General features: G+C 46.8%; 1 protein-coding gene across 1 annotated transcript; it reads left to right on the top strand.

Annotated features, from left to right (window-relative positions):
* The first annotated feature begins 124 nt into the window (after nt 1–124).
* TSKS (testis specific serine kinase substrate) lies at nt 125–27843 on the top strand. Its single transcript, XM_060255230.1, has 10 exons — nt 125–524; nt 3391–3625; nt 5011–5109; nt 8475–8558; nt 10862–10945; nt 13756–13839; nt 17639–17790; nt 20837–20972; nt 24383–24507; nt 27669–27843. Exons 1-10 carry the CDS (start codon nt 244–246, stop codon nt 27841–27843), a joined length of 1455 nt encoding a protein of 484 aa, XP_060111213.1. The 5' UTR covers nt 125–243.
* Nucleotides 27844–27864: the final 21 nt, after the last annotated feature.

Genomic DNA, 27864 nt, shown 5'->3' on the forward strand with positions numbered 1-27864 from the left:
GTAAGTCCCCTACTATTCAATGGAACATGCTTCCAGGAAAGTTTTTAGGATTGCAGTATTAGCTCATTAAACCCAGTTGATGAATCCTCCTTTCTCTTTCATCCCTATGGCCTTGGCCTATAGCTCCTTCCTGTGAAGACTGCACTGACATCATGGAATGTTGGCAGTAGAACCAAACAGTGCAAGAGAGAGGTCATGTGATCACAGGCACCATGGTAACTGTTGTGAAGTCACGGGGACCAGATGGGACAGCCTAACCGTCCTTGGAGTGTCAGTTGGCTTGGAGGTGGTAGATATAGCCTGTGGCCCAGGAGAAGAAAATTCACACTGAAGCCAGAAATTGATTCTCAACCCGCAATGGCCAATATTGTGGTGAAGACCATATGGCAGTCCAAGGAAATTAATGAAGCTGGAGACACCCCGACAGGAGTGGAGGGTCGGGCTCACAGCAGCAAGGAGCAGCTGGGAAAATCTAGCAGCATCAAGACCTTCCCTAAAAAGAAGAAAGCCGTCTCTTTCCATGGGTGGGAGCCCTGGGAAGGCGAGGGGTGGAGGTGGAGTTCAACACACTGCTTGGGACATATTGAGAATGAATTGTTGTTTTAGAAGGGTGTTGTAGAAAGGATTTTGGCTCAGGGTGGGCATGACAACTCAAAAATAGCTTGGTCACAGTGATGTGACTTGTAATTCATGGATAGACATATTGGAAACCCTTCTAGGATAATGGAAGAACCCAGCCTGCCTCTGCTCTGATGTATAGTACTCTGTGTCTTACAGGGAGTTCTCAATTCCAGCAACCCATTCTTTTTATTATACATTCATTACACATATCCCACCCACCTTTCTTCCATCATGAAACTCAGGGTGGCTTGTGCCAAGTCCCCAACAGCATTCCTGCCATCTAGGCAGTGACCATACTAGAACTATTTAACTTCAGCAAGGTTACTGGATCATGTGCATATCTACCATACCCTCAGCCCTCCTTCTAGCTACTTCATTCCCTTCATGCAAGACCTGTAAGAGCTTGGTCCACCACTTTGCTCCATCCTTCTCCCCACGCCTCAGTGTAATGTATTGTAAGAGCCATGTTCTTGAAAAAGAGAAGAGAACATGATGGAACCAAAACATTGCATCCTAATCCCTATACATGATTGCTAAAAATCCCTCTGTGTTCAGTGGGACTTTACTCCCACATAATAGTGTTTAAGATTGCAGTGTTATTGAGAATCCAGCAATCTTATCTGGTGCATTGAGCCACCATAACCCAGTGATTCCCAACAGGGCATCCATGGGTGCCATGTCAACCACCAATATGTTCCCTGGTGCTCACTTTCTTCTTTCCCAAAGCAGAGTTGGTCCTGCTTTCCCTCATCACATCACACTGGCACATAAAGTGCTTCAAAATATCCCAGAAGGCAACTTTTTCAGGTGCCTCCATCGTAGCAGGATTTTGTGACTGGTCTCAGCACCATAGCAGCCATTTTGTGTTTGACTATGTGCTTCCCTGTCTCAGGCAGCCATTTTGTGGTGGGACCGTTTCACACATGAAGCAGCTGTCGTCAACATTCCAAAAGAGTTCAGAGGCTCAACTAGCTTGGGAGCCCTGCTTTAACCCATCAAACCCTTGAAACCCAGAAATCTTGAAACCCAGAAATCTTGATTCTCATCTATGCCCTGCCTTGGTCTATTGACATCTTTTTGGATTTAGGAAAATTTATAACTGAATAACTGAAAATGAGATAATTAATTGGGGATTATAGCCCAGGGGAAATGGAGACTAGTTGTTTGGGGATGGGGAACTACCTCTGCCAACTCTAGTTTGTGAAAACTTGTGAGATTTGAGGGCTGAGCCTGGGGAAGGCAGAACATGTGGAGGGGAGAGTGTTCAGTGGGGATATGATTCCATACAGCCCACCCTCCAAAACTTCCATTTCCTTCAAGGGAACTGATCTCTGTTATCTGGAAACCAGTGGTAATTTTGGGAGATCTCCAGCCACCACCTGGGGGTTAACCAAAACAAAACCGTGTAGAAAAGTACGATATGAACATATGCAGCTGACTTATACTGACACTCTTGGTCCATCAAAGTCAGTATTGTCTACTCAGACTGGCAGTGGCTCTCCAAGGTCTCAAGCTGAGGCTTTTCATGCCTACTTACTAAATACAAAATAAAGATAAAATTTGGTTACAAAACTGTCTCATGTATTTAATTCTTACTCAAGTTACAGAATATTATGTGCAAAAATCACTCAAAGTATAATGACAGTCCAAATCAAAAATTATTATAAGTTGTTCAGAAATTTGATTTGAATTTTAAGTCGTTATGAATTGTTCAATAATTGGTATTTTGTTTGGTCTTCTTGAGTGATTTTTGCACATAATAATTTCAGTAACTTGAATAAGAATTAAACACACAATGCATTTTTGTAACTCAAACCGATATTTATTTCAGATCCAAGCGGGTAGCCGTGTTGGTCTGAAGCAGTTGAACAAAGCAGGAGTCAAGTTCACCTTTAAGACCAACCAATTTTTATTTAGAATGTAAGCTTTCATGTGCTCTTAAGCACACTTCATCAGACGAGGAATCCAGCATGTTGCGTTCTGGGCCACTGCCTACCAGCTATGTATGGCTCTGCTCAGCTATGTGAGGCTTTGCTCACTGTGCTGGATTCCTCATCTGATGAAGTGTGCTTAAGAGCACACGAAAGCTTACGTTCTAAATAAAAATTGGTTGGTCTTAAAGGTGCAACTTGACTCCTACTTTGATATTTATTTTGTACTTAGTAATTTTCTACACGGTTTTGTTTTGGTTATACTTCTTTAACATGTACTCCCCTGTTTTGTGGTACCACTTGGGGGTTGGCAACCCTATATATGGGGGACCCAGGAATGCCCAGTCCAGTTTACAAACCTGTTTCCATTATACTGCCTTTTTGTGTAATTTCAGGCATAAAAATTTAAAATATTTTAAGATCTGTTTTAATTTTTAATAAATCATGAAATTGAATATGTGGGATAGAGCCACATATTACATGTCTGTACTAGACCCAGAGAAATTATACGCTAGCCCTGATAGCCAAGAGGAAAGGTTCTTCTTATCTTGACATAATGGGGTCTAATTCACAAAAGCTGCTGTCACAATAAAGACAGGGAGACCCAGATTTGAATCTCCTCAGTGTTATGTGACCTTGGACCAGGCACCATAGCTGGGCTTAACCTACCTCTCAGGGTTTGTTTGTTTTTTTAAAGATAAAATGGAGGGTAGGAGAACCACATATGTAGCCACACTCTCCCTGGAAGATGGGCAGGAATTGGATAGAATGGTAGCAGGCAGAGAGATAAGGGACATCATCCTATTCTCATTGCTAATGGACCGTTTTCTCTTTTCAGTGTTGAGCCTCACTTGACTAGTGAAAGCCCCAACCTCCACTTGAAGCGTTCCTCAGCCTGCACCAACGTTTCACTCCTGAACCTGACTGATGGGGAGCATGAAGACTCCACTACCGAGAGCAAGCCCTCAGATGATGGGGGATCCCCAGAGGGGGCAGCTGGGGAAAGAAAGGACCCTCCACTCCCTGTCAAGGCAATATGGTCTGAGGATGACTATGACAACCCCATCCAACAGGTGAGTGAAAACTGCAAACACACGTATGTGTCAAGGGAACGTTTGACCCTAAAATGGCATTCCAAGAACCACCAAAAACTCTCCTTCCTCAAGCAGAAAATGCAAACAGGAGTCTGGAGGCATCTTAAAAAAACTAATCAAATTTACTCCAGCATAAACTGGAATTTATTTCCACATCACTGGATCTTTTGAAGTGAATCAGAGCTTATGAAGTGAGCTCTGATTGGGGAACTTTTATGCTGGAATATGTCTTCTGAGGTGCCACTGAACTCCAGTTTATTTTTGCTGCCGCAGGATAACGTGGTTACCCCTCTAGAATTATCATCAAGCAGGGACCCTAACCAGAGTCTGGCCTGCTCATACATTTTAAATCTGTATCACTAGCCTCAACGTTCCCCTCAGCCAACACATCTTAGAGCTGTCCCCTTCTAAATATTTAGACCAGTGTAGTATAGGAGTAATAGCAAACAAACCAGGTTAAGAAGGCAGAAACTAGAATGATATGGCTGATTCCTCCCTGCCATGCATCTGGGATGTCTGCTGTGAGGCTGGGGTTGACACAAAACACATAGGTTAGCCTCTCGTGGTTGGGGACCCACACTGTGGAATCACATTACATGGAGGCTGTACAGTTTCAGTTCCAGAATCAACAGTGGCTTCCTGCAGCCTTTTAGGAAACATTCTAACGGTGTTATTTGGCTGGCGTTTTGTAGCAGGCTTAAACAGTTAGGACTTGTTTCCTGAGGTTCTGTTTCCTTTTGTGAATTTATTTCCAATCCTAAACTTTTGGAAGATGGGATTCATGGCTATCAGGACTGGATGGAATGGCCACTTTGGGAAGGCAGCAAAACAAGACAACCCCCCCCTCCCATTTGCATCATTGTTGTATGCCTTAAATTTATGCAAATATATTTAAAAACACACTTAGTTTCCTTTCTCTTCTCTCCCTTTTTGGTGCATGTATTTCCATGGAGCTAAGAAAATAATAGAATGACATATCTCCTAACTACCTAACACACTTTCCCCTAAAAAGTTTCCCTCATTTAGAGGGATTTATTTGATCCCCATTTAGGATAGTTAATCTCCAGATGGGCCCTGGAGATCTCCTGCTTTTACAAATAGTCTCCACACTATTACAGAGATCAATTCCCCTGGAGAAAATGGCTGCTTGGGAGGATGGATTCTATGGCATTGTACCCCACTGAGGTCCCTCTGCTCTCCACATCTCCAGGAATTTCCCAAACCAGAGGTGGCAACCCTTTCATCATCCCCCAGCACCACCATTTTAAAGTCCATGGGTTGAAAGACATGCCCAGAAGGTGTGGCAAAGGCAGGAGCAATTGGACTACTCATCTGACCCACCCCCCTCTTGCCCTCTCCTCCAGCAGGAAGTGAGCAATAGCGGCCTCTTGCGAGTCAAGGACTCCATCACCAGCCTCAAGGAGAGGACGTCCAAGGTCAACCGCCATGTTCAGAACCTGCAGGTCTGGAGACTGTCACCATCCTACCAACTTTCAACACATGGCCAAGGGTGTAGACTAGGCCCCCTCCCTAACTTTTTTGAGCCCATGGTGGGCACCTCCGAATTTTGAGGGGGGTGATGAGTGCCACCCCAAAATGGCTGCCACAGAAGGTGGGAGTCAAACACAATAACTCCTCCATTTTGCAAAGGAATCCTAGAAGGGGAGTGAAGGGGAGGAAGGCAGAGAGAGAAAAGGGGGATAAAAAGAAACAAAAGGAAAGCCCGAGGGGAAAGATTGGGGCAGGGAGAAGGAAAGCCTGGAGGGGGAATGGAACTATACACTGGCTAAGGAAACCCCAGAGGTTTGCCAGTCCTGCTGGTCCTCCTGTGCTGCAGCCAAGGGAACCTCTTTCATTTGAATGACAGCAGCCAATAATAAGCCCTTGTAGGGTTGCCAGCCTCCATATGGGGCCTGGAGATCTCCCGCTTTTACAGCTGATTTCCAGCTGGCAGAGATCAGCTCCCCTTGAGAAAATGTCTGCTTCAAAGGGTGGATTCTATGCCAGTGTACCATGCTGAGGGCCCTTCCCTTCCCAACCCCCACCCTCTCCTGGATCCACCATCAAAGTCTCCAGGTATTTCCAAACACAGCCCTGGCGATGGCAACCCTAATTACAGTGGCACCACCCACTTTCAAAAAAATGTAACAGGCACCAGGAGAGCACTGGATGGGTACCATGCACCCATGGGAACCACTGGGGATCCCTGATCTAGACTGCACACTTGTGGGGATGAGCTGGATCTAGTTCTTAAATACTGCGGGGAGAGAGAGTGCGTCAGTCAGTTTGTTCCTTGCAGAATTTCATTTTTTTATTCCTCCCCCTCTCCCAGTTAGAAGTATGTTTTAAATACTTCTGAATTCAAATTCAGCAGATGCATTTGTCAATGCAACAAAGAAATACCATGTCCAGCGTACCAAGCAGGCACCTTGGGTTTCCTTCAGTGTCTTGTCTTAGAGGCCCATGCAGACCCTGTTGGTATCCAACCCATTCCATCCTAATGATATTGTTTATTATGTTAAAATTTGATGACTGTCCAGTCTTCAGTTCTCATCAGCATGTTCTGCCCTTGCAAAATAATCCTGAACAATTCAAAGCCCCCACGCCCTTCCCTGAAAACCCCAGCTGGGGATCTTGTAGATGTAAAGAATTACTGCCATAGGAAGGGACTTTACTGACACCTGATGGTTCTTGTGTGGGGTGTAATTTGATCATTTTGAGTAGGAGTAGTATATGGTTGAATTGCACATATTTTAGAAATGTTTGCATGTGTTTACTGTAGTTAAGAGTTGCTTGGTTTTTCACAGATGATTTTGCTCTTCTTTTGTTGTAATAAAATATTCACAAGTTCCTTGGTTGAAAAGAGTCACTAGGAGAAATACAGTGATGCTGCTATGCTTGATACAAGAGATTTGTGATCAGGATCTCTTGCTTAAAAAAATAAAGATAAAAGCCACTGCCAAGGACAGAAGCTGATTCAGATAGGGGTTATTGTAATATTTTTCAAATGTATACCTCGTCAAAGTTTGTCATTTCCAAAAAAAGCGAGAGCATATATAGCTACTAGAAAGTGAAGGACAGTCTCTTTATTCAGAAGAGCTTGTGAGAGTTTAATTATACAATTCTCTGCCCCCCCCCACTCCCCACAGGTGAGATGTTCTTTGGCAATTCTGTACTCAGAAATGAATTCCCAGGCACAGAGGGAACAGATTTTATCAGGACTCTGAGGTGAGCAGGCTTCAGCCTCTCCCCAATGACATTTTCCTGACTTGAAACAGCACTAGGGATCCACTACTTGTCCTAGTGGGGAAACGTGTGTAGCCAGGGCCAGCTTGCAGAAGTAAGCCAGATAGGTGGCCGCCTAGAGTGCCACCTGGCCTACAGCAGCACTGCTGTGCACCCCTCCGCCCACCCTGCTGCTCTCGCCTTCCTACGTCTGTGCAGACTGGGGAAGGTGAAAGCAGTGAGGTAGCGTGCCGACATGTGCTCTTTTTGGCCTCCACCTTCCCCTCTACACCCCACCCCACCACTCTCACCTTCCCAGATCTGTGCAAACTTGGGAAGGCAAGAGTGGTGGGGCAGAATGGTGAAATGCACTCCTTGGAGCCTGCCACATCCTGTCCCCGCCCAGGCAGACCCAGGAAGGCATGGGGTCTGCCTGAGGCGGGGCCTAGGGCACCAAGAACTCTGGTGGTGGCCCTGTGTGTAGCCCATGAGTAAGTATCCTCAATAGCAGGGCTGGATCTAGGGGGGAGCAGAGGGAGCTCTTGCCCGGGGCGCCGCCAGGAGGGGCGCCAAATTGGGTATGGAGTCCATTCTATTCTATGGTCCCATAAGATAGAATGGGCTCATAAGGGGGTGTCATTTTTTAATTTTGCCCCCCTCAAAAAACATGTAAATCCAGTCCTGCTCAACAGGTCAAATCTTAGCCCCCCAAGACATTTTTGGATCAGAAAAATGGTATGGTAAGCCTAGGGTTTAGGGTTGCCATCTTCAGGTTTGGAAATTTTTGGGTTGGAGCCTGGGGTTTGGGAAGGAATGGGACCTCATTTTGATATAATGCCACAGAGACCAGCCTCCATCCAAAGTGGCCATTCTCTCCTGGAGAACTGATCTCTGTCATCTGGAGATCAGCTGTAATACCAGGAGAACTCCAGGCCCCAATTCCAGCTTGGAAGCTACCTGGATATTTGGTGGTGGTGCCTGGGAGGGCACAGTTGGAGAGGAGACAGAGCTTGGGGAGATAGGATGTTTAGGGGAGGGACGGTGGCTCAGTGGTAGAGCATCTACTTGGGAAGCAGAAGGTCCCAGGTTCAATCCCTGGCATCTCCAACTAAAAAGGGTCCAGGCAAATAGGTGTGAAAAACCTCAGCTTGAGACCCTGGAGAGCTGCTGCCAGTCTGAGTAGACAATACTGACTTTGATGAACCGAGGGTCTGATTCAGTATAAGGCAGCTTCATATGTTCATATATGTTCATATGTCCTAGGCTTTTCAATGCTTCTTGTCTCTATGGTATGTCCACCTTCTCCAGGGGAATTGATCTCTGTTGTAATTCGAGAAGAACCCCATCTTGAAGTTGGTAACACTAAGCCTCCTTCCCTGTGCACCACTGCAGTCCCAATCTGAATCAGGCTCTCACACACCAGGGGATTCAGTTTCAAACAGGGAACTCCCAGCACACATACAGTTGACTTACACAAGGATACACACATTGTATAGTTAGTAGGGATGTTTGTCTGGGGCAATATGGCCACCTCTTGACATTAGCGTTCATTTGAGAAAAGTTGCCCTCTCAGCCACTCCCCTCCTGCTCTCCCTGTGCGCAGAATGAGTACAAGGCACTGTGCGAAAACCTGGAGCAGCGCAGGCAGGAAGCTGAAGATCTGGAGGAGTACTGCACTCAGCTCAAGGTGAGCGGGATGAATACCTTGTTCACACCAAGAGAAGTTCAGGAGATGAGCTGCCCGCAGTCTGTCATGTAATGCCACTTGCAGCCACTTGTCCTTTTGTGGATGCACTGTTCTTGGAAGCGGGTTTTTTTTAAAATGAGCACTACTTCCTTAGGATCCACAGGTTACCGTTAGCACATCTCTCCCATTTTCTTTCTTACAGAAGGCTCAGAGCAACTTCTGTAGAGTTCCCACCCATTCCATGGTGCTCCCATCCATCCCATCCTCTTACCTTCACAATCCCAGGTGCTTCCAGTTTGGACATGAGGCCCATTCTGAGAAGGAGAGGCCAATCATCCTCTTTTCCACCATGAACCTTAACCTCTCTCCAGTTGTTATTGGGGGGTTTTTTTGGTAGCTGGCTTCACCTTCACTCTCCCGCTTCCTAAGCAGGTTCTTCCCTATTACAACACTTTGGCCCTTCTTAAGGATATCACCTCCCAGTAGGGAAATGCAAAGACATTCACAGTTTCCTTCGGATTTTGTGCTGCAGCTGCTCCTTGTACTGAGGCAGAGAAAAGCCGCCATTCACTTTCAGAATGTCTGCTGGGAAGCAGATTGCCTTTTCTGCCTCTGGGGAAACGTCAAACAATGAGAGCATCCTTTGACTCTGCTGCATAGTCGTCTGTTGTTTTAAGAGGACTCAAGGGCCACAGGAACTTACACCCAAGACCACAGTTTAAGCATCGCCAAGGTACACACTCATACTACACCAGTACCTTCATCCTGTCTTGTCCCTCACAGACCCCTTTAAGCCCTCCACTTGGTGCCCTCACTTTATATGCTAGCGATAATGTTTATATAAAGGGTAAGTAGGTGTCTGGTGTTCTGCTGCTCTCATCCAGGATATCCTGAACAGTTTTAAACACACCCCTTCCACCCACCACTTTCTGATATCCCCAGCTAGGTCTCTTACAGTTAGGAATTTCTGCCACAGAAGGATCTGTGCTAAAGCCCAAAGGTAATTACATGGGATCTAATTTGATAATTTTGGTTTAAAGGCATGAGGTTGGATTTCAGATCCTGGAGTTTTAAAAAATATATATATTGGCTGTATTTAAATCTGCTTGTTTTTCCACAGGTGGTGTGACTTTTGCTTTGAAGAAGGGAGTGAAAAATTAACAGACTCCCTAAACTAAGAGTCACTAGTAAAGTTTCAGTGGTTCAGCTAATGTGACACAAGAGATCAGGGAGGGACCACAGCTCAGCAATAGAGCATCTGCTTAGTATGCAGAAGGTCCTACGTTCAGTCTCTCTTATCTCTGGTTCAAAGGATCGGGTTAGAGATGATGAGAAAGACCACGGGGCTGAGACCCCGGAGAGCTGTTGCCAGTCCCAGTAGACAATTATTGACCCAATGGACCAATCACAACATAAAATATAAGGCACGTATGGATCCATGCGTTCATGTATCCACGATCAAGATCTGCTTTTTCATTTTAAAAAGGGTGAATTGAATTTGCCCTGGCTAGGGTTGCCAGGTCCAGCTCAGGAAATATCTGGGGACTTTGGGTGTGGAGTCAGGAGCAAGGTTGTGACAAGCACTATGGAACTCCAAAGGGAGTTCTGGCCATCACATATAAAGGGACCACACTCCTTTTAATTGCCTTCCCTTCATTGGAAATAATGGAGGATGGGGCGACCTTCTTTTGGGCTCATAGAATTGGAACCCCCAGGCCAATATTTTTTAAACTGGGAGGGGGGTTGAGGTGACACACCAGGAGCTATGTGGAAAATTTGGTGCTTCTGCCTCAAAAAACAGCCCCCCCCCCAAGCCCCAGATACATACAGATTGATTCTCCATTATACCTTATGGGGACTGGTCTCCATAGGATATAATGGAGTGCTCAGCAGACATTCAAACTGCCCCCCCTTCTGATAACCCTGAAGCAAGGGGAGGGCCTCCACACCGGAGGATCCCCTGCCGCCAACTGAGGATTAGCAACCCTAGTGGATGGCCCAGGCTAGCCCAATCTTGTCAGATCTCCGAAGCTAAGTAGGGTTGGCTCTGCTTAGTGTTTGGATGGGAGACCACCAGGAATTCAAGAGTCTCTATGCAGAGGAAGGCAATGGCAAAGTACTTCTGTTATTCTCGTGCCTTGAAAACTTTCATGGCATTGCCGTAAGTTGGCTGAGACTCAATGACACTTTACACACACACAATCAGTTGCTGGACTGGGTGAGATGGCTGCCTCTTCATGTTAGCTTTTCTTTGGGACAGGCTGCCCTCTCAGCCATTCCCTTTCTGTTCTCTCTGTATGCAGGGTGAGTGCTCAGTGCTGTGCGAAAACCTGGACCAGCGCAGACAGGAGGCCAAAGACCTGGAGGAGTACTGCACTCAACTCAGGGTGAGCATTGAGGGTGCCTTAACTTGCTTGAGTCAGGTTCAGGAGTCGAGCTGCCCAGTCTGTCATGTAAAGTCAGCTTCCACGGAGTTCCCATCCAGGCATGGATCTGGTCCATACCAATGTACCTGTACAGCACAGGGTGCTCCCAGTTTAGACATGGAATTCGTTCATGGCAGGAGATGTTAACCACCTTCTTTTCTGCCTTGAACCACAATCTCTTCCAATGTTGCTTTTTGTATGGGCTGGTTTCTCAGCACACTTTTATCCTCCTCAGTCACTGCTTTCTTGCAGTCAAGGGCAAGCGGAATTGAAACTAGAGTTTCATACCACATTAGATACTGTGCAATATTTTGAATGAAAATCCAGCAACTGCCTGTCCCGAAAGGTAATATCTACTGTACGTTCATTAGGAAGTAAGTTGGTCAGCAAAGGTTCAGTCTTTCCATGCATTTCGTTTCTCTCCATCCTCTTTTTCACATAATTACCTACTAGTTCTTTTGGGGCATTGTTTGGGGTTGTGGGCATGGCATGTTGAATACTGCTTTTCTCTTTGTAGCTGAAGCTCTTGCTGATTTTTATTTTTAATTTATAGTAATAGTATAGTTCTGAGATAACAACCTTCAAATAATAAAATGAATAGGAGTGAGTAACAGACTTGACTGCAAAGAGAAACACGGTACTTAAGTACCCATATATACACACAAGAACTAATTAGAAATGGCTGACCCAGGAATGCCACAGCTGGCATCAAGAGAACCCAGATAAGCTGGAATCAGAAAGGAAGAAGTGTGTTGCCTAGGAGACAGGGCAAGCTTCTCTTTCCTTTTGTATACGTTGTGCGTCATGTGTCACAACACCTAGCCTCATGTTTCATATTTACCAGCAGCCAGAGCAGCTCCAGAAACATTTACAATTACATTTACAAAAGCCCCAGATAAATGTATGTATTCATTTAGATATTTGCAGGGCTTTTTTTATAGCAGGAACTCCTTTGCACATTAGGCCACACCCCTGATGTAGCCAATCTCCTAAGAGCTAATGGGGCTCTTAGTACAGGGCCCACTGTAAACTCCAGGAGGATTGGCTACATCAAGGAGGTGTGGCTTAATATGAAAAGGAGCTCCTGCTAAAAAAAATGGCCCTGGATATCTGCAACTTGCTTTTCTCCCAAATGGGAGAGAGGCTTACGACATAGTTCTGTCCTCCTCCCTTTTCCCCTCACAGCGAGGCAGATTAGTCTAAGGGATAACAACTGGCCCAAGGTCACCCAGCAAAGGTCCATGGCAGTGTGGGGATTTGGATCCGGATCTTCTCAATCCTGCCTCGGCACTCTAACCATTACATCACTGAAGCCTAGAGGAAACTCTGGCTATCAATGGAGTATGTGGCAACAGCAGATGCCTACTGCCTGCTCTGCTGACTGCTAACTGCCAAAACAGCACATAAGCTCAAAGGCATCTCCTTTTGAATTGCGAATTAAGTAATAATTTAAAGGCAAGAGGGATGAACTCATAATAAGACTGAATATTACAAGCAGGGGGAATTAGCATGAGGAACCTATTATGTCTGAATATCATGGCACGATGCCTTGAAGCTTATAAATAATGCGCTTATCATGCATATTTCCCCTGTTTCATCATGTCCATCTCCTTTGTCTTCAAATTAAATTTCAAGCGGCTGAATCCCACATGAACCCGCTCATCAGCAACAGTCTCCCTTGGAGGCCTTTCTTTCTCTGCCTGTGCCCATAGGGTGAATGCTAGGAGCGTGACTGGCCCAAGGTCATCCAGCAAACTTCATGGTGCGATAGGAATTCGAACGTGGGAAGCAGAACTTTCTCAGCCATATTCCCCGAAGGGGCTGGAGCTCACTCTCCATTTCTGTTTGCCCGGCAAACAAAATTCGATACGTGTGCTGTAATATTTTTACCCATCTTTTATTTCAGTCTTTTGGCTATAATAATTTTACCAACCTTTGTTGCTTTTTATGCAGCCTTTTTGGTATGTGAATTATATTGTGAATATTTTACTATCTCATGATTTATGCTCCTGTGGCTTGTTGCTGTGTATGAGGCATGGTGTTGTTTGAATGACCTTCTATCAGTCACATTTTTATCCTTCCCTCCCTCAGAGTGTCAGATTCTCCCCTCACAATGTTGTGAGGCTCAGAGACAGTAACCAGCCCAAGTTTACCACAAAACTTGAACCTGGCTCACTCTAGGTCTCTGATCCATACACCAGACTGGGCGACTGTTATCTGTTCTTAACAGATTTGTAAGCTGCTTCACAAGTATCAGTTCAGCTTCTGGGTCATAATTAAGTAGCCCATTTGCTTTTGCTGCACACTGAGTAATATTAATTATATGTTAAATTATCCAACCTGTATTTCTTCCGGTGCAGAGCGGTAGGTGGGTTACAGGGTTGGTGGCATGGCCAAATCTTTTCAATCTGCAGACTTCAGCAGAAATACATCCCTCGTCGCTGAATGTTAGAGTGACGTCCCTGTGTGTGAATTAGCAAGGAGTGGGCCGAAACAGGCAAGGTTGTTTTTGCTGGTTGCCATGGATGCAGGAGAGCCACCAGAGGCCTGGTGCAAATAGAATCTGCCCACCTCCTCCTCGAATTAAATCCCATGATACTTGAAAACCAATGTGCCATTAAAAGAAAAAGAATGTGGAAAACAAAGAGTTCTGTGGAGGTGGGATTTAGGTGATTCAATGAAAATGAATAACGTCCTTCACTTCCATTCATTCCCTTTTATTTTGCTGACGGGCCACTAACTCCCCCTCCCCCCCATTTTTGTCCCCACAGGAGAGGTGCCGAAAAGTTACAAAATCTGTTGAGGATGCTGAAGTTAAGACCAACTTGCTCAAGAAAAATTCTGTGCTTCTGGAGGTGAGAGAGCAGAGCATTCAGGGCTGCAATGGACATGTGGGTGTGGGACTACTTTCTTTGAAGCTGCTACTTATTTGGTATATTTCCATCCCACCTTTCCTCAAAGGAGCTTAGGAGAATGCCCATTGTTCCCACTCCTCACAACAGCCTTCTAAGGTAGGTTAGCCTAAGAGAGAATCACTAGCCTATAATCATCCAGCAAGCATCCATGGTGGAGTAGGGATTTGAACCTGGATCTCCTCATAGCCTAGTCTGATATCCTAATCACTACACCATGTGGGTGTCACCGCCACACTTCCTGAAATACACAATATCACTTCCCAGAGTCATGTGAATGCCCAGTCATCCTCCAAAACGGGCACTATAACAAGAGTCTCCAGATAGGTATAATCAGCATTTCATGACAGGGCCTGTGCTTAGGGCTTTTTTTTGGTAGAAAAAGCCCAGCAGGAACTCATTTGCATAGTAGGCCACACCCCCTGACAGCACCATTATTCACACAAGGGTTGTAGGAAAAGCCCAGCAGGAACTCATTTGCGTAATAGGCCACCCCCTGATATTGCCATATTTTCACACAGTCGGAAGTCATTTGCATAATAGGCCACACCCCCAGATGACAAGGCAGCTGGAACTGCATTCCTGTGTGTTCCTGCTCAAAAAAAGCCCTGCCTTTGCTGCAGACAGACTTCTCTACCTTGAACAAAAGCCTGGGAATGTTTTAAAATAAATTGCATTGCAAAATAAAAATCAGAAAATGTTTTTTGACATTTTCTGCTGAAAAAATTAGACGATGTCCATCGGGATCCCTGCAGCTAGGAGCAAAAAGTCTTTTTTAGTCAGCCTCTTAATATGTCTCCAATCCTTGTCTCTCTGCCCTTACTGACTCACTTAATTTGCTACAGGTTTTAGTTCCCAACAAAAGCCTTTTTCACTCAGTTCGAGTTCTGCTGTTCTCAAATCAAATTGTGCAAACTGCATAGTGTGTCGATGGTACGCAGCTTTGCCCAAACAGTTTATTCCAGACACTTAAGGAGGAACAATGATATAATCTAAAAAGGGAGCTCACAGTATGTTCCTTAGTTACAGAGAGAAATCAGCATTCCTCCAGGCTTTGCAAGCAAAACGGCAGATGTGCATGAGCAAATCTGGTACTGCTCAGCTGTTAATCTTGCTCTTCAATCCCTGTTTCAGGCATACTGGGAGACTTTTTAGAAGTATCACTTCAATCCATACATACATTACCTTATTAATTTTAAAAATATTAAATAAATTGCTCCTGGCAGTTGGGGGTGTGTGTGGAGTATGGCATTCTCTTGGTGACATTACAGGTGCTACCTGTACCGCAACCTTACAGCATCACGGTTGCTCAGACTTTCACCCTGGAGAGGACCAGGCATGTAGTGAAACCCCCTCCCATCCCCTCCTCACTGCTCTGTACAAGTTACATTTGCTTTCTCCTGAAATTTAGATTTTGTGGTATAGTAAAAGAAAGTCAGGCTTTTGGATAGGTGCCAATTCCATGTTGAGAAATTCCTGGAGATTTGGGGGTGAAGCCTGGGGGTGGTGGGGAGTTGGGGAGGGGATGTATCTCATTGGGGAATCACAGTGCATCCTCCAAAGCAGCCATTTTCTCTCAGGGAGCTGATTTCAGTGGCGTGGAGATCAGTTGTAATTCCAGGAGATCTCCAGGTCCCACCTGAGGGTTGGCAACTGTACAGTGTTCTCAGAGTCAACTTCATCACATGACCCTGCCTTGTAATGCCTGTAGTGCTGGCGCATGAATAAGGACTGACTGAGCTGCTCTCCAGGAAGTCCTTGTTTGGGCTCTCTTTTCTGCCATGAGCTCACTAGGTGGCCTGCTCTCAGACTTCCCCCTCTGTTATCTACAACTACACGCGATGTGAGAGATCGTAATTATGATTATCGTACATATTTGGTCCATTTTTATCTCGCCCTTCCCATAAGGATTAATCATTCACCCCATTCTAATCCTCTCCCAACAACCTTGTGAGCAAAGGAACAACTGATTGGCCTACAGTCTGCCAGTGAGTTTCATGCCCAATGGAGGCTTGAGCCTCGAGGTTAGGTAGTGTTGCAAGCCTCAAGGTGGGGGCTGTAGTTCTCCTGGAATCACAACTGATCTCCAGACAACAGAGCAGGGCCGGTTCTTCCACTAGGCAAACTAGGTATTTGCCTAGGGCGCCGGCCCTGGAGGGGCGCCAAATAGATGCCCTCACCTTTTTGTTTTAAAAAATTCCTTCCCCTGCCTACCCTGAATCGCTGCTGTCTTCCCCTGTTGCTGCCGCTTCTCCGCACCTCCTTCCCCTCCCTCCCCGCCCTGAATCGCTGGTGTCTCCGCCTCATTGCTGCCACTTTTCACTGCCTCCTTCCCTGCCCTCCCTGCCCCAAATTGCTGTTGTCTTCTCCGTTGCTGCTGCTTCTTGCTGCCTCCGTCCCCTCCCCAAATCGCTGCTGTCTTCCCCTCGTTGCCACCGCAACGGGAGACTGGGGGGGGAGTGGAGGGGTGGTGGGCGGCAGGTCTACCTGGGACGTTGCAGACCATAGGGCCAGCCCTGTGACAGAAATCAGTACTCCTGGACAAAACAGCAGACTTTGGGTGGGATCATACGAGAGATGTGGCGCAGCAGTATCCTGGCTCTGAAAAAGCCTATTCTCTTTGATCTGTGCTGCGGCATTCATACAGCCCCCATCCTGCTGCCAGGAGAGGCACGGGCTGCAGACGCACAAGAGGAACATTCAGACTGCTCATGTATTTGCAGTGCGCACCCGGCTGTTCAGGCAGTCGGGAAATGCATCCTACATACATTTTAGAGGTTTAATCTATTTAATCCAATCCCAGCCTGCCCTAAGACAAGGTAGGTACGGGTGGGACTCAAGGGGCAGATGTGCGTCTGTGACTGTGCACATTAAATCCGGATGGGAGTTACAGCTAGGTCAGGCGAAATCTCGTGTGATTGCACCCTTTGTGCCACCACATCCCGTCGAGTTCCTTCTCCTCCACAGACTCTGCCCTCTCCACACTATATCCCCAAATCTCCACACATTTCCCAGGTTGGAGCTGACAACCTTATCCAGGTTGTGTCCAACACTAACCGCTCTGTCACACCAGCTGTCTCAGGATTAAAATCCCCCAAGAACTTTAAAAAGGGCTTAAAGCCACCTGCAAGAATTTAGTAGCTGTATGAGAGCTCTGTGAGTGTGCCTCACATACTACTTAGTGGTGGATAACACTAAAAGAGTTGGAACTTAGGCTGACAGACAATCTTAGGATCTCATAGCTATACTACAATGCCATATTATTAGTAGTAGTAGTAGTGTGTTTGGATCAGCAAAATAGTACAGAGGCAAATGGTTAATTCCCCTCTTCTTATACCACAGCCCCAATCCTGACCAACCCACCCCCACTCCAAACAACTGCTTTTAGCACTGAATACAAGTACCACCTCTGGAATTATTCCTCAGCACCTGATCTTTTGACTGAGGGTACCATTCAGGGTCGAATTTCTGGGTGCAAGGAATGTGCCAGAGTCCCTACCCCTCTATCTCAGTTGCCAGCCCGATTCTGGTATCCATATGAAGCGACTTTGTGCTTATCAGTACACATCAGTACCACATAATTGACTCTGATTGGCAGCAGCCCCATCAGTTAGAGAGGCTGTGGGCTGAACCTGGGACCTCTGCTGTACAAGCATGTAGGGAGGTAAGATCTTACCTGTCACAGTTTCCTCCACTTGCTTGGATGAACTTCATGGCATCCTTATTTTCCTCACCCCTTTAGGAGAAACTGTGTTTCTTACAGCGGCAAGTACAGGCGGAAGACCTCAGCCAGCAAGTGAAGCCATTCCTGGAAGATGTGTCCCAGCACCTCTCTGCATTCAAGACCCCAGACACACTTGAAAAATACCCTGCCAGCTGCTCCCGATGTGCCAGGTATTCATTTCAGGGATACAGGGGTGTAGATGGGTCATACCAGTTGTCTCAGGATTAGGCCAAGGTGTGAAGAAAGGTTATGTTTATATACTCAGACCCACACAGCTGCCCACTTGGATCTGTTTATATACTCCAGAGCTAATCCAATGCATTTGATGTCTGCCCTGCTCTTCTGTCTTCATTCACATCTGATTTGTAGTGATTTTTTTAAAAAAGAAAAAAGCTTACCATGCAGTGGATAAGCCAGCCTGTCTGCACACACTGGATGGGCTAAGCATTACTTATGTTTTCGTCTTTTTAAATTGGGCTGTTTCCTGTATCTGCTCAATTAGTATTTCTCTCTTTTTTTCTTGCTGTAGTGTTCTTGTGTGTGCCTACACATGTGTGTGCTAATTACTGCTTTCCTCTTTGCAGCCAAACCAAGGCAAGCGCTTATGCTTTCTTTCAAAAGCAGTTCTGATTTCCCAATTGTGCAATTATGGTAATTTTTAACAAAACAAAAGAGCCATTACCTTGGGTTCAGAGACTAAAAAAAAGTAAGCAAGGCCCTCTTCACCAGGAAACAATTGCTGATTAAAAAAAGGATAGGTTCAGAAATGCTATGAGCAAACAGGAAATTACTACTTTAGGTTATAAAGGGATATAAAATGGAGCAAAATGTAGAGAGACAGTTGCAGGGGGTAGCAGAACCTTTGCTGAACAAGATTTAAGGCCAAACTAGATGGTACATTGGCCACAGGTCTGACTCATGGACGCCAACACCATTTCAGAGATGAATTCAGCCACTAAAAATGCTGGTGTGGCAGGATCTGGCAATCTCGCTTCCCTCCCCCCCCCTTTTCCAAAATACCCTCCTCCCATGGCTGTTTTGGTACTTGCAAAGATGCAGGGGAGAAGCAAGATTGCTTGGTCCTGCTGTTGGCCTGATCAGGATCAGGCTGTTGCAGCATTTTAAAATGACCAAATTCATCTCTAAGATGGTGTTGTTATCCTCCATGGGTCGGACCCACAGACACTGTAACATCTAGTTTGGCTGTTAGCTTCCCATCAAATGCAGAAGAGCTTGCCTATTAGAATGGACACTACTAGATTTTTTTATGTGGCCATGGAAAGTCACAATTTCACTCTGCTTGCAAATTGTTTGTGGAAGAAGAATGGACCGTAGAAAGGTGTCCTAGCGTGGAAATAAGTTGGACTGAGTTTATGGAGCACTGGTTTGGTTTCTCTGATTCTGTGCACAATTCCAGAGATAGCAGCAGATTCTTTCTCCAGTCTCTGCAAAGTGTATGCAAACAGTTCCTCATGTGAACATTATAATGACACTAGGTGACTCACAAAAACTCATGCCCTGCCACAATTTTTTTTAGTCTTTTAAGGTGCCACTGGACTCTTGCTCTTTTCTACTACAAAGTTGTGATTCACCAGTTCTTCCCTATTCTTTGGTGATCTTATCTGGTTAAGTTCTGGAATAATTTTAAAAGACATTAATGGAAGTCCTGATATTGATTTCTTCAAGGGTGGATTCTTTTTGTGCAATTAGAATTGCCAAGGTACTTAAAATGACTTTTGTCCATCTTGCTTTTAAAAGATTAGGTAATGGCTTTACTTAAGTAAATTTACTGCCTAATTTACTACTTTCTTAAATAAGTAGTAAATTAGATAATGGGCATAGACTTACTGTAGTAGTTTGTATGACTCACTTTAAATTACTGTTCTTGTTTAATGGTTTTTGTGTTTGTCTTGTCTGGAAAACTTCTAAGGACATTTTTAAAAGATTGCTGCCTTCTAAGAGAGAGAATGGGGTGGGGTGGGGGGATACAAAAAGTTCTTTAATCCCTTCCTCCCCTGTCAGTTTTCTGCTGGGAATGGGGAATAAGAGGTCAATGGGCCACATTTAATCTGCCGGGGGTGGGGTGGGGGAATACAAAGGTATCTTGGAAGTTTCCTGCAGAGGGATTAAAAGTGAGTAGTGTTTTTCAGCAGGAGAAATTTAGGGGAGGAAAGGATTAAGAAGCCATTCCCTCCCTCCCAAAAGCAGCCACCATATTTGGAAAAAGGAGGGGAAAGAGTGTTAAAGACATTGTGGAATTTAACGCAACATATACTTCCACCCAGACAGTGGAATCCCATGCAGACTTACTGCAGTCTATGCACTAAAATCAATGTGCTCAGACTGGAGTATGTCAGTGAGTCAGTCTGATGATGCATTGCTTACAGGAGTAATTGCTTCCATGAGGTTCCCCCCTCCCCAGGCTGGCTGATGCTGAATCATCAAAACAGGCTAACAGCACGTAACTAGGATAGGCTTAGGAGCCCCATGGCACAGAGTGGTCATGCTGCAGCACTGCAGTCCGAGCTCTCTGCTCACGACCTGAGTTCGATCCCAGTGGAAGCTGGGTTCAGATAGCCAGCTCAAGGTTGACTCAGCCTTCTATCCTTCTGAAATGAGTACCCAGCTTGCTGGGGGGAAAGTGTAGATGACTGGGGAAGGCAATGGCAAACCACCCCATAAAAAGTATGCCGTGAAAACGTCATGTTGTGACATCACCCCAGAGTGCTTGCACAGGGGACTACCTTTACCTTTTTAGGATAGGCTTTGCATTCTTGAAAATCTTGACTTTCATCTTTTAAAAGATTGCATTTCTAGTCCTCATTGCATGCCTTATTCCTCCTTCAGGTTCCCTCCAATCCTGTGCCTCCTAATGTCCCTCCCCACTGCATCCTCCTATTGTACTTTGATCTTCCCTCCCAACTGTTCTTTTCCACCAACCAACACAAAGTTCTTCAAAAGCTCATGGCCAGGGTCTGTACTAAAAGAACTCAGTTTTCAATGCAAAATAGCCACACTTCTGTAAGTCCATTGCACTCGGACCATGGGCTGGCAAAAGTCCTGACTTTGGTTTCGTTCATGCCCTAACAAGAACCCTTTTTCTGGCGCAGGCTAAACCTTCATCATAGGTGTGGAGGGAGGGGACAAGCAGTGTCTATATCTGTCTAAATGGTGTCCTTTCTCTTCTCCCACCCTCTCCTGCATCTCTGCCCATAGCTATAGTTTTGTGAACACTGAGATGCTACGGCAGATGGTTGAGAACGCGGTGGCCCCCATCTTGGAGGAGCTAAAGCAGAGGACCCCACCCTTGGGCACGTGCCCCAGCTGCCAGCGTTTGCAGAAGAAGATAATGGTACTGTGATTCTCAGAGTATGCCAACCCCAGGCTCCCTTCCCTCCCCTGGCCCCAATAAAAAGGAGGCAGCCTCCTAGCCCCAGAGGGGCTGTGGGCCAGCTACCGTAGTTGGCCCTGTCCCTCAGTGATGCGGGCTAAGATTTAATCTCAACTGTGGGCATTCTCATGCCAAACTTCCATAAACCCTTAATAAAAGGCTGATTTTACACTGTTGAATACACTGTATAGAGTGCACAGTTTGGGTCTGGGGTCCCAATCCTGTGTCTGCAAGGTTCGGGATATGGGAGAAACTTTTGCTGAGCCTTAAAAATTTACTAAATGGTCTTTCAGGCATCATGCTTTGAGGGGTGGCTGTGAGCATCAAGTTCAGGGCTGGCAGCTCCAGCCTGGGAAATCCCTGCCGATTTGGGGTGGTGCCTATGGAAGGGGGAGCTTAGGGACTGATTTCACCTAGAATCTATGGTCAACCATACAGTCTTCCCTCCAAAGCTGCCATTTTAGATTATATGATTTTACATGTATTTTATAGAATTTTGTTGTGCACCGCCCTGAGCCTGCACGCGGGGAGGGCGGTATAAAAGCCTATTTTAATAAATAAAATTTCTCTAGGAGAATTGATCTCTGTTGCCAAGATGAGTTCTGATTCTGGGAGATCTCCAGGCCCCAACCAGAGAGAGTGGCAACCCCTAGTATCAACTAATTACAAATGAACAGGGCTTTTTTCTGTAGCAGGAACTCCATAGCCTAATAGGCCACACACCCCTGATGTAGCCAGTCCTCCTGGAGTTTACAGTAAGCCCGGTACTAATAGCCCTCCCTGTAAGCTCTTGGAGGATTAGCTACATCAGGGGTGTGTTGCCTAATATACAAAGGAGTTCCTGCCACAAAAAAAGCTCTGCATGTGAAGCATTAATACTACTATGAATAATAACACTTGGAAACCTGTGAATGTTTGCTGCACGCTCTTTGCTCCAGCCACACTACGGTTCATATCCTTTGCCGGCAGTTTGGGCTGAAAACTCACTGAAAACTCTTGATCCTGAGCAAATGGGAAGCGCGAGCAGCTGAGGAAGCAAGCTGTGCCAGGTGACTGGAGCAAATGTGGAACACGGGATCCAAGCCAATAAATCCTTAATATCCTCCTTTTGAAGCAGCCATAGCAGCACCATCTGTTTTTGTTAGGTAAAAGCTAAAGGAAAAAAGCTAAAAGATCCAGCTAATTGCTTCCTTTGTATCTCGTTTTAAAGAGTTAAGCCTGATTTGTTAGCCAGTAGAAGGATTTGGGGGGTGCGGGGGTGGGTGGGCTCCCTCTGGGTATCCTACCCCCCCCAGGGAAAGTGTATGCGCAATACATAGCCTCTCCTCTCCCGGTGTAGTGAACGCCGCACGGTCACTGTCTGGCTATGCCTGGCAGATGGTCACTGCAATGGCCTCTCCTGCATTACTGCATCCGTAGCAACACCTTCTCGCTGGTCCCCCCCGTTTTTCACAGAGTTTGCTACGTCATGGTGCAACCGAATTGTCTGGCGGTATAACCGGATGGGCAGGCTGGGCCCACCAACCTCGCCAGCCTAAGAGAAGGAAAACTCTAACATCAAACCCGGGCAGATAGAGCTCGTTAATGTAACACCTACCACCTGGAGGACTCGCTGCCGGCGTCCCGGCTTACTGGGCCATGGCAGATGACCCCCAGGTGAAAGGGTGGAGCCAGTACCGCGCACACTGCGCTTCACCTAAAAAATTCCTCTGCGCAGGCCTGAAGGGCATATCCACATACACAACCCACAACGCATCAAGTCCTGCAGCGATGGGCAAGGGGCGAAACGGCAGGTGGAAGGTGCCACTGGAAGCCGCAGTCCCGATCCTGCATGTAGGCGGTTCAGGGTATTGGTCGCCTGATGCTAACCCGGAGACGAAAGCATTTTTCGGCAGCACCCTGAACGACCAAGCAGCCTTATCTAGGGACAGCACTGCTTGCTCCACACGGAGAGGGGCCTAGAAAAGGTGGCCTAAACAAAGCTCGTCTCCTCCACCCCAGTTGGCTAGCCGCGGTCAACGGGCATCCTTACTTGCGGTCAAAAAATACCACTGTGGCCGGACCTGCCTGTCCCGCATTGGTCTTGTCAGCCACCAGCGAGCCTGCAGCAGACGTGGACTATTGCACCCTTCTTAAATCTTCGTTCGCGAAGCCAAGCCGAGAGAAGGATTTACAGGACAGGCTCGAGTGTGATTTATGCATGCAGGAGAGCCAGAGGGTGGAACCCTAACAAATCAAAGTAGCTTCAAGGGGCAGGTGGGAAATTATCATTTTAAAAAATGAGTCTCCCTATATTATTTTTTTTTTAAAGCAGACAAGCCATTGCAAGGAGAAAGCCAGCACTTCAGGGTAGAAGGTTCTAGCCCTGCATTTTCCCTGCTATGCTAGGTTTCCAGTTGCATGCACCCTTTGGCCCAGTTGTTCCAAAACTCAGTTCCTGCTTGCTTCCCTAAATGGGCATGGTCCGTTTGATCACCTCACTCTACTATACATGTGTCAGATGCAAAACGCAAAGGTTTTAATTCCCAACCCTCGATAAGCCAAGCTGTTTCACAACTTCACAAGATTCCTTTTAGGCATTCACACATCCTTGTGCTGAACCAGAGACTGAAGCCAGAAACTGTGTCCTTGATCGTGGTAGAACAGCTGCTGTCTGGAACCTATTAAAGTTTGGGCACACAAGTTTTGGGTAGCTGTCAGGACCATACAGGAAGTGGGGCCTCTCACAATAACCACCCATTTGGAAAGTCGTGTGGGGGGGCACTATTATTTCTGCCCATCCCTAGCTTAATCACTTCACATAAGCAGATATATTACTTGTGTGCTGTACTAGCAGTCCCTTATGAAAACTGCAGGAGATCTGCCAGATTTAGGATTGAAAATGTCCAGGTGGGACCTGGAGATCTCCCAAAATTACAACTCCAGAGTACAGTGATCAATTCCCCTGGAAAACATGGCTGCTTTAGAAGGTCGAATCTATGGCACTGTACTCTGCTGTGGTCTGTCCCCCGCCTTCTCCTACCCAAACCCCACCCTCCCTTGCAAGCCTGTATTTTATGGCCACTAGGGGGCAATAGAGAGACAGATGGGAGTGCAGCTGAAGTGGCAGACTCCATATTGACTTTACGCCTGGTCAACACTGCCCCCCCCAGTGGCCACAGACTTATTAAAAACATTTATATGCCACCTTTCCACTCAAAGAGCTGCTCTTATGCTTGCTGAGTATGACTACACCACCCATCTCCTGAACTGCTTAAACTGTCAATGATGATCTTACCCTTCCCCTCCCACACCATCACCCAGTTTAGATGATGGGCTCTATAGCCTTCCGTCTCTATTTTTTACCAATTGCTCCAATCACCGGGAGGCAGGATCTGAAACAGTCAGCCTTGGATACACACACAGGGGCAGAGGTTCTGAGTTCGAATATTCACCTGGCTCAGGATGAAGCTTGGAGTGCCAAGAACCATCTGGAGCGGGCAAGGATCAATCCAGAGTGAGTAAATCAGAACATATCCACTGACATCACCTTCCCTGCCCTGCAGTTCATGCATTAGTCATGCAGGGCCCCCTGCCACTGGATTTAGACCTTTTTTGAAATCCTGTTTACAGCATAATGTCACTTAGGACCCAATCAGATGAGATGCAAAAGATCCCCAGGTTAGGATTTTCCATGTTTTTCTGAAGCTAATTAGCAACCCAAGGCAGCTGCTTTGAGGATTAAGGAAGGGTCCTTAGGGTATAGAGTCCTCCCATGACTCTTTCAATTTAAATAGTGCCTCCTAAGTGGCAGTTAGATCTGTGCGAGAGAAAAAGTCAGGGGCAAGCACTTAGAACCTGTTTTTTCCCCCGGACTACCTTTTCCATCATCACAGCTGCTTTGCCTAGCAGAAGTCCTGGTCCTCTGAAAAGTGAATGCACTCTCTCCACTGTGGTGTTTAATCTGAGCTCCTTTGGAGGAGTGCAGTGCATAACAGCAATGGGCTGGATCAGAACAACGGGACCGATTTCCCACTAGCCTTACCTCACTCTCACGCTCCTCTGCAGGGCTTCCATCAGATTTCACACTATCTGCAACTAGCTTTGCCTTTTTCACGCGGCAAACAGAAACTGGTTTTTAAAGGATCTTGTTTGCTGTGCGAAAGAGGCGGAGTTGCAGCCTTGGGGCAGCTTGTGAGAAATCCAACAGAAGCCCCGCTGAGAAGAGGAGAGTGAGAGCGAGGTAAGGATAGTGGGAAATCGGTTTGGGTCCACCTCATCCAGCATCCTGCTTGCAACAGTGCTCAGTGGCCACAAGGAAACCCACAAGCAGACCCACTAGCAAAACTTTTCAGCTACCGACTGTCCCAGAGTCTGACCATTGTTCAGAGGCATTCTGTCACTGAACCAAAGGTCCCATTTGGCTATTACGGCTAATAGCCAACAACAGACCCAAACTCTCTAAACCTGCTTAAAGGTAAAGGTAGTCCCCTGTGCAAGCACCAGTCGTTTCTGACTCTGGGGTGACGTTGCTTTCACAACATTTTCACGGCAGACTTTTTACGGGGTGGTTTGCCGTTGCCTTCCCCAGTCATCTACACTTTTCCCCCAACAAGCTGGGTACTCCTTTTACCGACCTTGGAAGGATGGAAGGCTGAGTCAACCTCGAGCCAGCTACCTGAACCCAGCTTCCGCCGGGATCGAACTCAGGTCATGAACAGAGAGCTCCGACTGCAGTGCTGCAGCATGACCACTCTGGGCCATGGGGCTCCTAAACACCTCTTCCTTTAGAACTGTTTGTTTCCTGTAGGCAAATTTAATCAGCCGAAGCGCAGATAATCAACTGGCCCTCCACCCTGGTATCCCATTCTTACTATCTAGCCCGCGACTCTTCCAAGAAACGGGACCTCTCGAAAGAACAATCCTCACTGATCTGCTGCTTCTTCTATCCCCAGATCCTCAGGCACCCCTTTGCCCTGTGCTGCTGTCCCTTACTCTCCTTTGCAGCACCAAGGCTAGAGCTGCCAACCTCCAGGTTGATCTCCTGGCATTACAGTTGGTCCCCCTGGAAAAAATGGCTGCATTGGAGGGTGGCCTTTATGGGACTGAGCCCTGCTGAACTCCTTCCCTTTCCCAAAACCTGGCCTCCCCAGTCTCCAGGAATTTTCCAACCTGGAGTTGAAAATAAAATAAGCCCCAGCTCCCTTTCTCTTCCCAGAGCAGCAGAAGCATTATTACCACCTAGGGATGCCAGTCTCCAGGTGGGACCTAGGGATCCCCCAGAATTACAACATGACTTCAGAGATCATCAGTTCCCCTGGAGAAAATGTATGCTTGGGAGGGTGGGCTCTACAGCCTTGTACCTCACTGTCCTCCCCAGGCTCCAACCCCAAATCTCCAGGAGCTCCAAATCTGGAGGAGGCAAGCCTAGCCACGCACACACCCCAGGAGGGACCACAAAAATAAAAGTGGAAAATTTGGGTACTTGCATTTTTTAATAGGAAAGCCCTGCATTAGTAGCAGTAGAAAAGGGCATTGCAGTAGCACCTTAAAGGCTAACACAATTTATAGCTTTTTGGAGTCACTGCTCATCTCTTCAGATAGCTGTTCTGTTACCTGAAGAATGGTTACTGTTCTGTTACCGATGCAGACAGACTAACGCAGTTACCCATCTCGAGCTACTCACATTAGCAGGTATAGGCTGGGGCAACAGAGGGCCTAATCCAGAGGCATGCATGCACTAAAAGCCCGGCAGCCTGATTCTTCACTGTGAAGGAGCTTAGTGGGAAATTAAGAGGGGAGAAGTGATGGGAAGCGGAAAGGTTACAATCCACCTCCCTCCCTACCCACTTCTCCACACCAGATCATGCTGCAAAAAAACAGGCTGTCATGCTCTAATTATACACGCGGATGCCTGATGTTCAGTGAGGTCGGGAACAATCCTCACCATGTTGGGAAGCAGTAAGACAAGTGCAGAGACTCTCGACTTGCATTTCCCAGGTTCCAAGTCTGAGCTGAGAAAGGTGGTCCATTAAAGGCCAACTTCTTTGCATTACAAAGGCCTCATGCCCCCAGTGCGGCCACCCAGAGTTCCGGTTAGAGTAGCCAGCTCTGGGTTAGGGAATCCCTGGAGTTTTGGGGGTGGAGCATAGGGAGCATGGCAAAGTGGAACTTGGTGGTGCCAGGGAGGGGCGAAAAGGAGCAGGCAGAAAAGTGGACATTAGGGTACGTTAACAGGGTCAGACTAGGGCTGCCGAGAAATCCCTGCTCTGCCATGAAATCCACCGGGTGACCTTGAGCCAATCACTCTCTCTCAGCTTAACCTGCCTCACAGGGGCATCGTATGGATAAAATGGAAGAGGCGAGAGCAGGAATGGTCCTAGACTGTCTCTCACCCAAGGCAAGGCTAACTTCTGACCCCTCCCATACTGATAACATCACCAAGTCACAGGGGCACCCAATTTGGCACCTCCAAAAGGCTGGCACCCTAGGCAATCACCTAGTTTGCCTAGTTGCAGGGCCGGCCCTGAGCGGGAGCCTGAGTTCCTTAGTGGGTGGGCAGAATAAAAGATATCAGGGACTATGGGAGAACCACTTTCTGTCAGTTAAGATTCAGGGTGGCAGGCTGTCAGAGTTGCTGAGTGTCCTTTTTCTCCCTTACCCCTTTCTCTCTGGCAGGGACAAGGCCTCGGGCCTGGATTACCTTCTCAGCAAGCTGAGCTTCCTCCGTTCCCAACTGTCCCTGGTCTCCCAGGAGGGAGCGCTCCAACCGGAAGTCACCTCCATGGCTGGGGCCCTCATGAAGAAGAATTCCTGCCCTGCTGAGTTAAATCGTAACCCCAGTAATGAGTAAGAGTGATGATAATAATAATAA

This window comes from Heteronotia binoei, chromosome 15 (assembly GCF_032191835.1).
Source record: "Heteronotia binoei isolate CCM8104 ecotype False Entrance Well chromosome 15, APGP_CSIRO_Hbin_v1, whole genome shotgun sequence".
Lineage (NCBI taxonomy): Eukaryota > Metazoa > Chordata > Lepidosauria > Squamata > Gekkonidae > Heteronotia > Heteronotia binoei.